The sequence below is a fragment of the Natrix helvetica genome, assembly GCF_964273705.1.
Source record: "Natrix helvetica genome assembly, chromosome: 7".
Taxonomy (NCBI): Eukaryota; Metazoa; Chordata; class Lepidosauria; order Squamata; family Natricidae; genus Natrix; species Natrix helvetica.
Window position 1 is genome coordinate 29,461,244 of NC_138558.1, and position 15,431 is coordinate 29,476,674.

Sequence of the window (15,431 nt, forward strand, 5' to 3'; positions counted from 1 at the left end):
CCCAATTTTCCAGGCTTCTGAATTACATGGAGCAAAAAGTAGTTGTAGAGATTTTCCTTAACTGTATGGAATTAACATGAATTCTCAATTGGACACCATAGGCGGATGATTATATACAATGCTCTATTCTGCTTTCCCTGATTGCCAGTACAATTTATGTTGCTATGTCTGAACAAGGCAAAAGGTTTTTGAAGTACCTCTGTTCACACCACAGAACAAGCTATAGTGAAAAAAGCACTGATGACTGGAGCAACCTATGATAAGCCAAATCAAAGAAACTGCAAAATGATTTAGTATGGTATGTGAAGCAACCATAATAGAGGTAGCCTCACACAGATACATATTAGAAATTTGGAATCATCCACAGCCTTGTTGAATGTATGTTTGTTTCAATAATGTAAATGAAAATCAGAAACACTAGTTATATATTCACTATTCTCAATGAATTGCACCTTCATTGTTCCAAGACTGCATTACCTTCCTGCCTTTTAGAAGATTTTAAATGCTTCCTCACCTGGCAATAGCCAAGAATTCCCTCTTTACATTCTGAAAATTAACCAGTGGCCATGGTGATTATGATCTCTGACCCATTGTAGGACAATTGTTATGCTAACAATGTAGTACTAGAAAAAAGTAGAGGACAGTATGAAAAAATTCTCTATTTCAATTTGACAAATTGGGAAGTTAGGAATTTTCCTCTACTTATGACTTAGTAAAATGCATATCTCTAGCAAGGTAGAAGGCCAGATTTATTTTAGTGATCCCCAGCAGTATCAAAATTGTGTAAGCCCTAACAATTAAAGCAAGCTCCAAATTTGTTTACATTATACAGGTCATCCTTGATGTACAACCAAATTGAGCCCAAAATTTCTATTGCTAAGTGAGACAGCTGTAAAGTGAATTTTGCCCCATTTTACGACCTTTCACAGCTGTGGGTTTGTTTTTATCTGGATTTTCAACAAAAGCTCAACATCCAATGAGGGAACAAAGGATTTACAAATAAACCACTGGCTTAAGGGATAGTGCCAACTAAGAGAACTTCAAATTCCTACACCACTGCATTAACTACATGAAAGGATTCTGGAAAGGGATGGGTTGCACTTCACAAGAACCGGGAAGAACCGTATTTGGAAAACAACTGGCTCAGCTTATTCGAAGAATTTTAAACTAAAAATGAGAGGTGGGGTGACCAATCTTTAGGGCCTAATCCAAAATATAAACTCCAAGACAACCAATTAAGCAAGGAAGTAGGGATTGATGGGAAGGAAGAAAAATCCTGATGTAAGGCAGATGTAGGAAGCATAGCCAAGGTCAGTTGTAAAGAACTCAGATGCCTATAGATTAACACTCAAGGTATGGGGAATAAACAGGGTAAACTTGAAGAACCATCATATGAGGGCAAGTATGATATAGTTGCTATTACCAAAACTTGGTGGGATGAAACTCATGACTGGAATGTACCGCTGGAAGGATATAAACTGTTCAAAAGAAACAAGAGGCCGAATTGCATTATATGTAAGAAATCACTATGCATATAACTTAAGAATGAAAGCCTACTTAAATTCCTATGAATATAAAAAGAAAAAAAGAATGATGTTGCCATAGGTCCGTGATGGCGAGCCTATGGCACACATGCCACAGGTGGCATAGGGAGCCATTTGTTACGGCATGCCAGGTATTGCCCTTTCAGCTCCAGCGCGCATGCGCACGTTGGCCAGCTGATTTCGGCCTTCTTTTTCTGCCATTTTTTGCCCTCCAGAGGCTTCCCTGAAGTCACTTCCAGGTTGCCCATAGGGCCATTTTTCACCCTCCGGAGGCTTCAGGGTGAAAAACAGCCGTACGAGCAACCCGGAAGTTCACGAACTGTTACTTCTGGTTTGTCTGTAGGGCCATTTTTCATGCTCCGGAGACTTCAAGGAAGCCTCCTGAAGGCTCCGGAGGGTGAAAAACGGTCCTACAGGCAGCCCGGAAGTCACCATTCCCGAACTTCCAGGTTGCTTGTACGGCCGTTTTTCACCCTCCGGAAGCTTCAGGGAAGCTCCTGGAGCTTCCAAAGGACCTCCGGGGAGGAGGCTGCTTTCACCCTTCCCAGGCTCCTAGAAAGCCTCTGGTGCCTGGGGAGGGTAAAAAGTGTGCCAAAAGTGGGGGCTGCTAGTCGTGTACATATGTGCACTGGGGCTGCACACAAGTGCACACGGGTTGCACACATAGCATTATGGGTGTGGCACGCCCACGATGACCCCCTTGTGCTCCCCCCGCTTTTGGCACACGATCCAAAAAAGGTTAGCCATCACTGCCGTAGGTGTATACTATAGGTCACCCAACCAAACAGACAAAATAGATGAACCTTTTTGCTATTCAGTAATGTATGAAACACATCACAGTAGTAATGGTGGACTTTGACTACCCTAACATCTACTGGGAAACAAACTGAATGAGGTGGGAGATCGAACAGGTTCCTTATGAGTCTAGCTGATAACTTTGTCATCCAAAAGGTAGATGGGTACTAGGGGCTCCTATACTGGACTTAATTCTTACTAACAGAGATGAAATGATAGAGGGGGTTGAAGTTGCAGGTACTTCATGGGACTATGACCATGTTATATTGGAATTCCATATAAAGTAGACACAAGCAAGACAACCAAATCAAACTAGTGTCTTAGACTTTAAAAGAATTGGTTCAACAAACTTTGAGTTTGGAAAGGATACCATGGATGAAAATCTTAAAGAGAAAAACAATTCAAGAAGATTGGGAAACACTGAAAAATTTGATTATAAAAGCCCAACCCACCACAATACCACCGAAAAAATAAGAAATCCAAGAAGAAACTAGCATGGCTGCATAAAGAACTCACTGATAAAGTGAAAGACAAAAAGGGTAATTATACAAAATGGAAAGAAAGATACATAACTCAGGCAGAATACCAGCCTATAGCCCAAATCTGCAAAGATGAAGTCAAGAAAGCTAAATCTCAGAATGAACCAAGACTTGTAACAAATGTCAAAAATAATAATAAAAGTTTCAACATATGAAAAACAAGAAAAGTCAAAGAAACAGTTCACTAATGAGAGAAGATGGCAAGGAAGTGATAGGCAGAAGGGAAAAAGCAGAGCTGTTTAATTCATTATTTGGAGCTCTCTTCACGCAAATAAATAAATAAATAGCCCAACGTACCAAAAAAGGTAAGATGGACTAGGAATACAAATTAAAATAAGCAAGAAAATGGTAAGAGAACACTTGTCCTCCCTATTTCAAATCACCAGGACCAGATGGATTACATCCTAGAGTTCTGAAGGAGAGGACAGATGTGATCTCGGAACCATTGAACCAAATCTTTCAAAGTTCCTTTGAGCGCCAGGGAATAGCAAGCATCTTAGAAGATAGGCTAAAGATCCAGAAGAACCTTCACAGACTTGAACACTGGGGCCTATCTAACAAAAAGAAATTCAATGGTGAGAAGTTTTACAGTTAGGCAAGGAAAACCAAATGAACAGGTACAAAATAGGGAGAACATGGCTCAATAGCAGTAACTGCAAGAGGGATCTTAGAATCCAACAATCACTTAAATATGAGCCAGCAGTGTGCTACATCCACCAAAAAAGCCAATGCAATCCTAGGCTGCATTAACAAAGGGATAAAATCAAGACCACATGAAGTATTAATACCACTTTATAATGCTTTGGTAAGGCCATTTTTGGAATACTGCATCCAGTTTTGGTCATCACAATATAAAAAAAGATATTGAGATTCTGGAAAGAGTTCAGAGAAGAGCAACAAAGATGATTAGGGGACTGGCGGCTAAATAATGAAGAACAATAGCAGGAATTGGGTATATCTAGTCTAATGAAAAGGAGGATTAGGTGTGACATAATAGCAAACTATTCCCCAAAGCACCAGAAGCGGACAAGAAGCAACGGATGGAAACCAATCAAGGCGAGAACCAACCTGGAACTAAGGAGGAATTTCTTGACAGTGACAACAATCAGTGAAAGAGCTTGCCTTTAGAAGTTTTGGATGCTTCATCACTGGAGGTTTTAAGAAAAAATTGGCAGCCATTTTCCATGATATAGTGTCTCCTGCTTGTGCAGGGCATTGGACTAGAAGACCTGCAAGGTCTCTTCCAACACTATCATTCTGTATCAGTGCAATTGTTAAGTTAATAACATAGCTGTTAAGTGAATTTGGCTTCCCTATTGGCTGTTTATCAGGTTGCCAAGGCTGATCATATGACCCCAGGACACTAAAATTGTCATAAATATGAGTCAGTTGGTCTGAATTTTGGTCACGTGACCATGGGGCTGCTGCAACAGTTGTGTGAAAAATGGTCATAAGTCACTTTTTTCAGTGCCATTGTAACTTCAAATGGTCACTAAATGTGTAAGTCGAGTATTGCCTGTAATGGACTGTGTGGCTCCCACAGCATAAACATTTATTACAGCAGTTATATTATGCAGCAATTCTTTGATCTCTCTGGTTCTAGTTCCTATGCAGGGAAAGCTCATGAGCCTTGGCCCCTCATAATTACCCAAGCACCACACCATTTCCAAAAGTAATAGTATATAAGAAACACTTAAAATTTATGCTTACATATTAATAGCTCTAATACAGGGGTGTCCAAACTTGGGAACTTTAAGACTTAAGTCACTTTAAGACACAAGTCTTAAAGTTCCCAAGTTTGGACACCCCTGCTCTAATACATTCTGAGGAAAAAGCAAGTTCCGCTTGGATCCAGCATTCGAGTAGAAGCCTATTTCTGCTTGTTTCTAATAACACTGCCTCACTGAGAAACAGCTATTATTTTCAACTCTTGAATTGGATCCTTTCATTGGAAAGATGTCACTAAATGATGCCTAATTGGCATCTAAAGTACTCTACCCCAAACATGAGGGAGAGTAGAATGATGCTTGTTTCCCTCATTCTCAACTATTCCATGAAATTGTGAAAAGGACTGTAGTTTCTTACACATCACTCAAAGAATCTTGATTAATCATGCCTGCATGAGGAAACTATGAGCATACTGTTTTGTGTTAACCGAGGGCATCACAGGGATTCTACGTCCCTTGAGTATAATCCTACTGGGAAAAAGAAGAAGAGGAGATACATGAAGAAACTCAGAACTGTGTCATCTCAACTGCCCCTCTTAATAGTTCAAACAGACAACCTGATTTCCATTACATTATTCCACAGGCATCTCTGCTGTTTTGGGTAATATTTCCAAACTGCTTGATGATCTCCCAAGTAGAATCACCTTTAAGCTATCTGGTACCGATTATAGCTTTAGATACTAAGAACTATATTAATGCCCCACAGTCTGGGAGAGTTCCAGTTGGACTAAAAAAAGCAACACTATGTTGGATCACAACTGTGTCATCTGGAAATAATTTGTGTAAGAGTGCTGTACAGTTTTGGACAAAAGAGCAGCCAATGATTGTCGGTTAAACCTTCGAATTAAAGAAAAGAGTGTAAAAGTATCATTAGCTAGGATTTGTTTTTCAAACTATTTTAATTTGATTAAGGGTAACAATAGCAAGGAACTTGTACTCCTATGAATTTATTTAAAAATGGTATGTTCCAAATTTTCTTCATTACAACACAGTTTTATTGTGCAGTCCAGTAAAATGCATAGGTCATGCAATCCAATTTCTGATTATGAAGCAAATCAGAGATGGGTTGCTGCTGGTTCGGCCCGGATCGGCCAAACCAGTAGTAGTGGCGGCAGGAGGCTCCACCCACCCGCCTGGACGCTTCTGTGCATGCGCAGAAGTGTCGAGCACGCCCGAACCAGTAGTAAAAAAATTAGCCACCCACCTCTGAAGCAAATGCATATTTACTTCCTACTAATGTGTGCGTGGTAACCAGCTTTATTGAGGATGAACTATAGCTATCTTTATTACAATCTTGATACATGTTTAAATATCCTTTACTTCATTGTAGGTTTATGCAGTCTGCATAAGTAAAAAATGATTCAACAGTAGTGCTTTAGAAACTGTACAAGCAGAACATCTTTCTGGTATTGACAAAAGCAGCCACGGTGGGTTTTTTTTTTTTTTTCAGATTTACATGCAAGATGAAAAAAAAGATATGGCTTTTTTTCTTGCTCCAAATTGTATTTATAGCATAAATAGTTGTAGCGTGCTGATGCCTGGAATTCCAAAGTGATCCATTCAATCTCAGAATCAGCATTTTTCAACTGAACAGTACAGTTCTGGCTGAAAATCACTAAGAATTTACTGATCAGGCAATTTAACATCAATTGATGTACACATTGGTAGAAACCATTATTCAAGAATGTAAAATTAATATAACAAATACTACATTATTATTTAATAATAAAATACTCAGTTGTCTGAATTTTTCATCTTTTGTTTGGAAAATCTGACAACACAAGATTTACAACACACTACAAGAAAAAGAATTAAGTAGTCACCATCCATTCAGTTGCTTTACATTATCCTTAGGACTTAAAAACTTCTTGGTTGAATATGAAGAAAAAGTCCTGAATTTCACCAACTGATTGGAAACTTGTAAAAACTGCTTTTGAAGACAGTAAAGAAAAAGTTCTTAAATCAATAGTTACAGTTTATATTTCATTTTAATCAATGGTTCTCAGGGGATCATAAAAAGAATTCGCAACCCTGGTTAAGTTATATTTTAATGAATCCTTAGTGAAGAGAAGTTGACCCAATCTCTGCATAATACAAAGTTATACATGATATATAGGTCTCTAAACTGAATGCATGCTTAGTATTTGTGTGTAGTTGATTACACAGAATAAAACAGTGAATATTGGAGGGTAGAACTTTCAATTATCCATCAACATAATCCATAAGATAATATCCAGTCATAAAAGAAATTGAAACTAAATTGAAGATGGATATTTCAATAAGGTAATAATCTGACATACATCCTCAAATTGACTGTAAATTACTATGAAAGTTTCTTCAAGTACCTTCACATTCTCCAGACTTCATTCTAATGGAAAATCTGTAAGGTGTTCTCAAACTTGCAATGCATGTAGGAAATCCTGAGAAAATTTCTGAGCTACAATAATTCTACAAGGAATAATATACGCTTCAGAGGCACAAAGAGAAAAAATTAAAGTTGTCTACATCTGAAAATTGTTTGAAGGTGGTGTTACAAAGCTCTGACTGAAAGAACATCCAAACTTCTGCACCTACCATAATCAGTTTCATTGTCTTTGAATTTGTAAACAGATGCATATATAATAAGCCTGCATTTAAATTTTCTGTAAAATACTTATTTAGCTTTGGCTGTAGAAGTTACATCAACTTTTGTCCACCTAGTTATTAACCAAAACATGCAGTGTTGCCTAAGCTTTTGCATTCCACAGTATATACACATTTAACTGAAACTGCATAATTTATATAGATTTATTTTCATACTTTGGACATTTGAAGATTACATTTGATTCATCCCTTCTGTAGATTTTAAATGCATCCTTTTTTCCCAGCTGATTTATTTTCAAACGAAAGGACCATTCACAATTAATACACTGGATCCAGCCTGGTGAGTACTCAGATGGAGTCCTTCAGGGATTGGATTGGAGATTACAGCAGAAATTTAAAAAAAAAATGAAATCCCCAGAAGGCAACAGCAAAGTACTTCCATACTGCTGCAAAGTAGGTTACGTGGCTGCATTCCTGAAGTCATTTGAACTTGTGCTCAGTTTTAAGAACTTTGCCTTTTTTAGATCAATTACAACCTTCACAATGAATTGGCCATATGAATCTTTCCCAACTGTTTTTGTTTGTATTTGCAAAGAAGTTGTTCGAGTCCACTTTCCAAAGTTTTATACCTCTCAAATTTAAAATACAAAAGCAGATTTAACAGTTTTATGGTATTTTTAAAGTGGTATTTGGATAACAATTTAAACGGCTTTTCGATTCAAGTTCTTACAAACATGCAAACATACATATAACTCTAAATCTTTACAAAGTATTATTTATAAAATTAAATTTCCTTCTGTTTCTCTCTCTCTCTCCGTCTCCTACTCCATATAAAATTACATGCAACTGCACTGTTAAATCTTTATACAGATTAAGATATTAATCTCAATTTTTTATTGATTAAGTTTCTGAAGCCAAGAAAAGCAATATACAGAGTCTATTTGTCTATAGCCATGGATACCATGTACACCTTCCAAGCATTCAGAAGAAAACTAAAGAAACTGGACATAGTTTTGCGGAATGAGTCCTCTCTTCCCATTTAGAGTTCCTTCTAACCAGCCAGGTTCTCGTGAAAGGTGCACTGAAGAACATAGAAAAAGAGAAGAAAAATGCATGTTAATTGGGTTAATCCATAATTTATAAAATTTTCCAAAATTGTTCAACCAATATTTCACATAAACAAATTAAAATCAATCTTTGAATTTCCATTTTCTAGGAATTAATGATAAAGGTATAGTGAGGGATAGGGATATATGGTTGAAATTGTATGAGAGAAGGATCATATAAATCTATGTGGCAAAAAATTAAGAGGAAGAAGTTCATATTTTCCAACTAACAGAGTTTATTTTATTAAAAGGCATAAGCTTTTATAATATTCAGCTCATTTTATCAGATGCATAGTGAACCTGAAGTAGATTCTCACAACAAACATGAAGGAGACAGCAGCACAATCCCAAAGATCTACTTGCTACTTGATCTACACCAGCAACATGATCACCAAACAAATACATGTACAAGATTAAAGGAATCTACACGTACTCTCCATCATATGTGATATATTCTATCATCTGCAAACAATGTACCTTCTGGATTTTATGTAGAACAAACTGGACAATTTTTCCTCAAGGAATTAATGAACAGAAGTTTGACACCAGGTCTCAAATGAGGCCAAAGTAGTATTGGAAACTGTTTTGGAAAAGCAGGATTAAGTTCACCGCTTAGCAAGAAACTGCTGAACTTGCATATATCTAAAGTTTTTGGCAATCATAGAACATGTCAATAAACACAATGAGTTTTAAACACATTACTATTATTAATTAGTAATCTGTCGGACAGATGTAATCTGTTTTACATGCCATAATCCTAATCTCAAACCTTTTTCCTCATCAGGGATTTAGCCCGATTTAAATCTTATATCTGTCTATCTAGCCATTCTTTTTTTCTTCTTCTAGAAAGTTTATTTTTCTCTTTTAAATTCATTCACAAATATACACTCTTATAATTGCTTTTAACATTTATCTATTTATCGTTAATCTTTATTGTTCTTTTCTTACAAATATATAGAATATAGTTTGGGTCACTTTCTTGCCACCCCTTATTTTGCTCCTTCTCTTCTCAACCACCCTTCTTTGCCTTCTTCTTTCCTCCTCTCCTTCTTCCCCTTTCTCCCCCTCCTTTCTTCTCCTTCTTCTTACCCTCTCTCCTACTCTTAGTTCCCCTCCCTTACTTCCTCTGCTTTATCCTTTCTTCCTTTCTCTCCTCATCCTTCCTCCTTTCTGTTGTTGCCCTTGCTTATTTACTTTCTCTGATGAGTTCTCAGGGTAGCATTTCAGCAATCCCAACTTTATATTTTCATACAAAATACTTTCTTCCAACATTTGGCTGATTGCATGTGCTATCTACAATACATTTTATACAAATTCTCTTTATATGCTGTCGCCATTGTCAATTTATAGTTCCTTTCCTATAATTGTTGCCATTTTTCTAGTTCTATTATGTATCCAAAGGTTTTTGCCCATCTTATCATTGTTTCTTTAACGTCTTCTTCTTTTAAGTTTATTCTGAGTAACTATACAGTTTTTAAATCATTTTTTCATCCGCTCCCATAAGTATCTTATCTAGTTCCAAATTTTCCATATTAAAACCATACTCTTTAACGTCCTTCTCATAAGTTGTTTGTATTTGCATTTCTTTAAACCATCCTATATCAATCCTTTGTTCTTCTAATTCTTTCTTCTGTTTTAGTTCTCCCCTTACTGTTAATATATCTTTATATCTAATAACATTTCTCATACTATTAATATTCGGGTGTGTTCCACCATTGAAAGCCACATTGGTTTTTCCATATAATGCTTTTCTTTCACCTTTTCCCATATTGTATATAAACCATTTCTTACATAGTGTCTCTGAAAATAACCATGTAGTCTGTTTTTCCCATACCATAAAAACGCGTGCCAACCCAGTTGCATCTCATGTTCCTTCAATGACAATAACCTTGTATTTCTCAATAATATCCATTCTTTTATCCACGTTAAAGCTGGGTCTATCTAGCCATTCTGATGAAGTGAGCTGCAACTCATGAAAGCTTATGCATTTCAATAAAACATATTAGTTGACAACAGAGATATCAGATTCCTGATAACTAAAATACTTTAAAAAACAACATAAATATTCAGACTCGGTAGTACTTGCAGATCTAAATGGTAAGATAAAAATCAGTGGGCCTAATATATCACAATACTGTTGCAAATCAAAATATTTTAGAATACTTTGAATTTGGAGCACTTATACTATGTTATTTGAAAAATCTAATGATTGCCACTGGACCCTTTTGCTTATGAAGTATTCACTGTATCTCTGAGAGAGATTTGGAGCATGACTCAAATTTTCCAGTTATATTTAAGATATTAAAGCTAAGTTATTAAAAGACTTGAAAAAGACAACAGTTCAAGCACTTTAAATACCCAGCAAAAATGAATTATAAATGAAATGTCTCAAGAGGAAGCAATTGAGCACTTTTTTCTTTCCCTTTGCAAAGTGGAACAGATTCTCTTTTCAGAATAAAATATAACAAGAATAAACTATAGTGGTAGCAGACTGACTTGTAGCTGCTTAAAGAAAAGTCATTGATTTGTCTTGGGATTCTCTTCTTTTGATGTCATGTTCAAATGCTAATACTGAATAAATAAAGAATAATTTTCCTTTGGTATAATAACACATACATTATATTGTTGGTTGCAAAATCATACATTGGATCTTTCTATGGAATGTATCTTAAAAGAAATTAAAAATGCATAGAAATTGTACCAATCCTGAATAGTGGCGGTATCCAAATTCTCCCTTTTTATTTGTTTCTTTGAACCCAAGTCCAGCCCTCAATCCAACCCTCCTGAACAATAATAATGGGTAAACTAGCTAAAAGAGAATGAAGATATTACCTGATTCCGGTCAATATTTTCTCATATGAAATATGTTAAAGAATGGAGAATAAATACAGGAGAGATTAAAAAGATAGTAGTATATGGAGGAAAAAATGGACAGGAAAGAATCTTCCTTTATGGATGTGGTGATTCATGTCAGTCAGTAATTTAATGGTTATATTAAGTGGCTGTTATCGGCAGTATGTCAATTTGATGGATGCACTGTCAGTTTGATATTTTAAGTTATTGGTAGAGCAATAGAAAAGATGCATTATTCTCTCAATTCTTCATTTAAAGGCTTATTAAAGCATATGGAAGTTTAGTGATACCCTATTAACTGGTTTTGTGGTATCTGAATGAATTCTAAGTAGATGGGCAGAGAGGCATCAGGAAAAGATGCAGTCCTTTTCTCAAGGACTATTAAAGGACAAATGGTTTTACAGATTTGGTAAATATCACAGATTAATTAACAATTCTCTTTGATATTAAAATATTCTACTTACTACACTTGAAATTATTAAAAACATATTCATTAAAGCCACTTTATTTTTATCTCTGCTGCTAAGGAGTTTTTTGTCGGTAGAAGAAAAGATGTATCTTGGCTTCACTAATATCCAGGCTATGTCTGAGTCCTCTTGTGGCTAAGATAAATAATCTAGTTCATCGTCCTCCAAAACTGAATGATAGCAACACCGCAGTTCTCCTAAATGCAAATGATGCAGTGCTGTTATCTCAGACACAAAATGATCTAAATCAAGATTTACATGTTTACCTGCATATTGTAGTGCATCAGCACTTAAACATAATTATTCAAAAAAAAATATCAGACATCCTGTAATTTCCCCTCAGGAAAGCTATTGGAAGGACATTAAATTTGCCCAGGTTAGACTCTTTGGATACTGTGATTTGGTTTAGATTTGACAGCTTGAAGCTAAGATTTGCCAGTATGTACTAAGCAAGCGCTCTAAAAGTCTTCTTTGGTAACACCTTTTTGAGAATTTACAGACAGCATGTCATGCTATTAATAAATGCAGCGCACATGTGGATTAGGTCTTCCAAAATGCAGACAAGTCTTGACTTATACAAGCAATGCATTATTCATATCTAGTGCACTATTTTCAGCCAATTTACAGGCCCAACTTTTGTTCAGAACCTAATTGGGACCATATGGCTCTTCCAATCTTTTAAAGGGTGCCATCTAAATTCTTAAATAACAAATTTCAAGTCCCACAATCTGTTCCAATTGTGGTCTTGTTCATGAGGCTGGTGGGATCAATACTTAAGCTTATATTTGGACATTCATCCTCTGTTACCTGTTAAGTCGATTTCTTTTCTCATGAGCTTTTCTGACTTTTAGTGTTGACTTTGTTTAATTCTGGGGTAGGACACTGCATGAAATACTGAAGTGCTATGCTTTTTTGCTTAATATAATCCTAACCTTAGGGTTAGCCTTTAAACAACACGTCCAGGATTAGGAAGCCAATCAGACCTCACTGCCATACTCCAAGATGTGTTCCTTGATAGTCATTTACCTTTTTCCAAGTTTGCCAAATCACACGATCCAAATTCAAAGAGTCAAACTTAGGCAAATCCTCCCAACAGCTATACTTCTGGGAAGTTGCAGGGTATCCCATCTGAAACAAAAGATTTTGGCCCTGTGGTGAAGTTGCTCCTGACCCATTTTGCTGTAATTCTTCCTTTATAAAGATGCCGAGCTGCAGATACTAATTCTCAATTTGGCTAGATATCCAGATTACCAGATCTTTTTTATATATAACTGTTACTATCCAATTAATATGATTTTATTGCCATAAATGTGGCTGCATTTTTTACAGTTAGCAATATCTGTTATGTTTTCTCCACACCAGTTTAATTATTATGTGGTTTTTACTTACTGTTTTGGAAACTGTGTTTTTTCTTTCTTTGTGCCTGATCAATGACTGCAGTAAATTTTGTTTGTTTACTTCACCTATTATACTTTAATACACTGATGGGAATAAAACTGTGGATTCCTATGAGCAACAGCTGTCTAGAACACAGGACATTAAGAGCTTGTTTTAAAAGTATTTCACGCTCAAAAAGGATGTAGTGGTCCTTTTAAAAATCAGTGCTTTTTATCTTGCCCTTTAGGCTTTGATTCCTTTCATGGTATGAAGAAAATGTCAGAAGATCCAGACCATGTAAGAGAAACTACAGCATGTTCTTTGTTTTTCTTTCACAATATAGAAAAGGCCATTCTATTGATATTCCACACAATTTATACTGAATGGGAATTACTCAAAGGATCTTTCCCATAGCTGATTCAATTCTATTCAGGGGGGGAAAAAAACCTTAAAATAATATACACGTAGATACAATGATGCGGACAGATTTGTGAAGGAAAAGGAAAAGTCTTGTGACTGTGCTATTTTAAGTCATCATTGTACATTCTCATATTTTTCTGCCCAGTCGGAACCTCTGGAGGTGATATTTTGGTAAGAAAAATCACATGTACATATACAAAGTGTCATCCAACATTCGCCTCATTTGCTTGAGTCTACTGAAGCACCATGAAGTCCAAGTATCTATAAGCATAAACACTTGCAAATGGTAAGCGTAGGTGGAGTATATGAATGGATACTGAATGAAGAGCATCAATTAAAATGTATTTGGATGACAGTAAATTCTCCGGTCAGCACATGAGGACAGGTGTTCATATTACACAAGAACAGAAGAAAGAGCACATACCTAAGGCAGAGTGATTATGTTTGAATTGACTTCATGATATCAGTCAAGCAATACAGAAAGAAACTGTTACTGTTATAAAGTGTCTTTTTATGCCCACAGAAACATGTTCGTCTTATCACTTAAAACATAATAAGTTTTATCCATTTAGAGAAATGCTTTGATTATATAATGTTTCCATGATAGTGGTAAGCAAATCCAGATACTGTCAGAAAAAAAGCAAGCCCATCAGCATAAAAGGCAACAGGCACCCCTAACAAATGAAACACTTTTTCAAGATTAGATGACAAAGTCGTCTTGAAGATGGAAAGATATATCAAAGATGCAACCTTCAAAGAGGATTTACCCTGATATCTTTAACTGGATATAAAGAAGCATGATGCCTCCGTAGAACTTAAAATAAGCAGATCAATTTGAAGCAAAGCTGTCCAATCCTGTCACAATTGAGACAAGAAAGGTGACCTTATCGAAGCCAAAGGGCTGAATGGTTTGAATAATATATTCAACAGAACAAAATAAACACTCCAAGCTGGAGCTGATAAAGTGATAGATTAGCATATAATTATACTGTCCCTTGAGAAACAGAATGTCTTGAAAAATGTTTACATGTGCTGCCAAAAACAACTTTAAGGTGAGGTAAAGGCTTTGGGATTTAGGGGGAAAACTGAACTAGAAAACAATATGCATTAGTGGGTAAGTATAGGCAAGCCGTGGATCTAGGCTATCTGAAAGGCCTACTCCAGAGGCAGTATTCTTCTGGTTCGGACCGATTTGCCTGAACTGGTAGCGGAAATCGTGGGTGGCCCTGGCCACCCGCCCCGGCTCTATGGCATCCCATATAGGCACTTTTTAAAGCCAAAGCGCATGCGCAGAAAGCTGTGCCCATGCGTGCTCACATTTGCAAGGAATGTAAGTGAATACAACCCATATCCTACTCACTTCAACATGATTGGCTGTAACACTTGCTTCAGTGAAAGAATCCTACTCTGAATCCTGTTTGCCAAAGAATTTTGGTTGGAGGGGTTGAGGAGAAGAGCTTTTCTGCTGTGGTCCTTGCCCTCTAGAATATTCTCCTGCTGGAGTAGAAATTGGCCTCCACACTTCTAGTCTTCTAGAACAGCCTTAAAACCTGGCTTTGTCTGCTGACCTGGAATCCTGATAGAGGTGCTCTATGCTGGGACTGACTGACGTGATACAGAAAAGATCTCCGTCCGTCCCCCAATCACCTTCTTTTTTTAACCTTTTTATCACTTTATCACCACTGCAACAATGAGATGTGTGGCATATAAATTTAATAAATAATAAATAAGAAGGTAAGTTTTCAAAATTGTCTCTAAACACAGGAAAGAACCCATTTCTTATTTTTGGCTTTCCAAGAAGTTTGGCAAGATAAGACTGCAATGATACAATCTATCTCTGCCTTAAGTAATTACCAGATTAAAAACCAAGCCGTGTGGACAAGGGATAAATTAAACCACCATGCTAAAAGAAAGCCTGATGCCACAAGCGTGTGCTAAATCCTACCTTTCAAAAGGCTTAAAAAGTGGCCCTTGGCTATCTATGAAGCACAAGCTTTCTTTTTATTCAGTAACGTAGTTC

The 15,431-nt window shown here is 36.5% G+C and overlaps 1 protein-coding gene across 1 annotated transcript in view; it reads right to left on the minus strand.

The window, feature by feature from the left end:
• Positions 1-6,635: 6,635 nt before the first annotated feature.
• The window catches only part of ARHGAP10 (Rho GTPase activating protein 10), a 95,826-nt gene continuing 87,030 nt past the window's right edge, over positions 6,636-15,431 (minus strand). Inside the window, exon 23 of the mRNA XM_081959112.1 lies at positions 6,636-8,269. Coding sequence (XP_081815238.1) covers positions 8,181-8,269 — 89 coding nt within the window. The 3' untranslated portion in view covers positions 6,636-8,180. The remainder of the gene's footprint in view (positions 8,270-15,431) is intronic.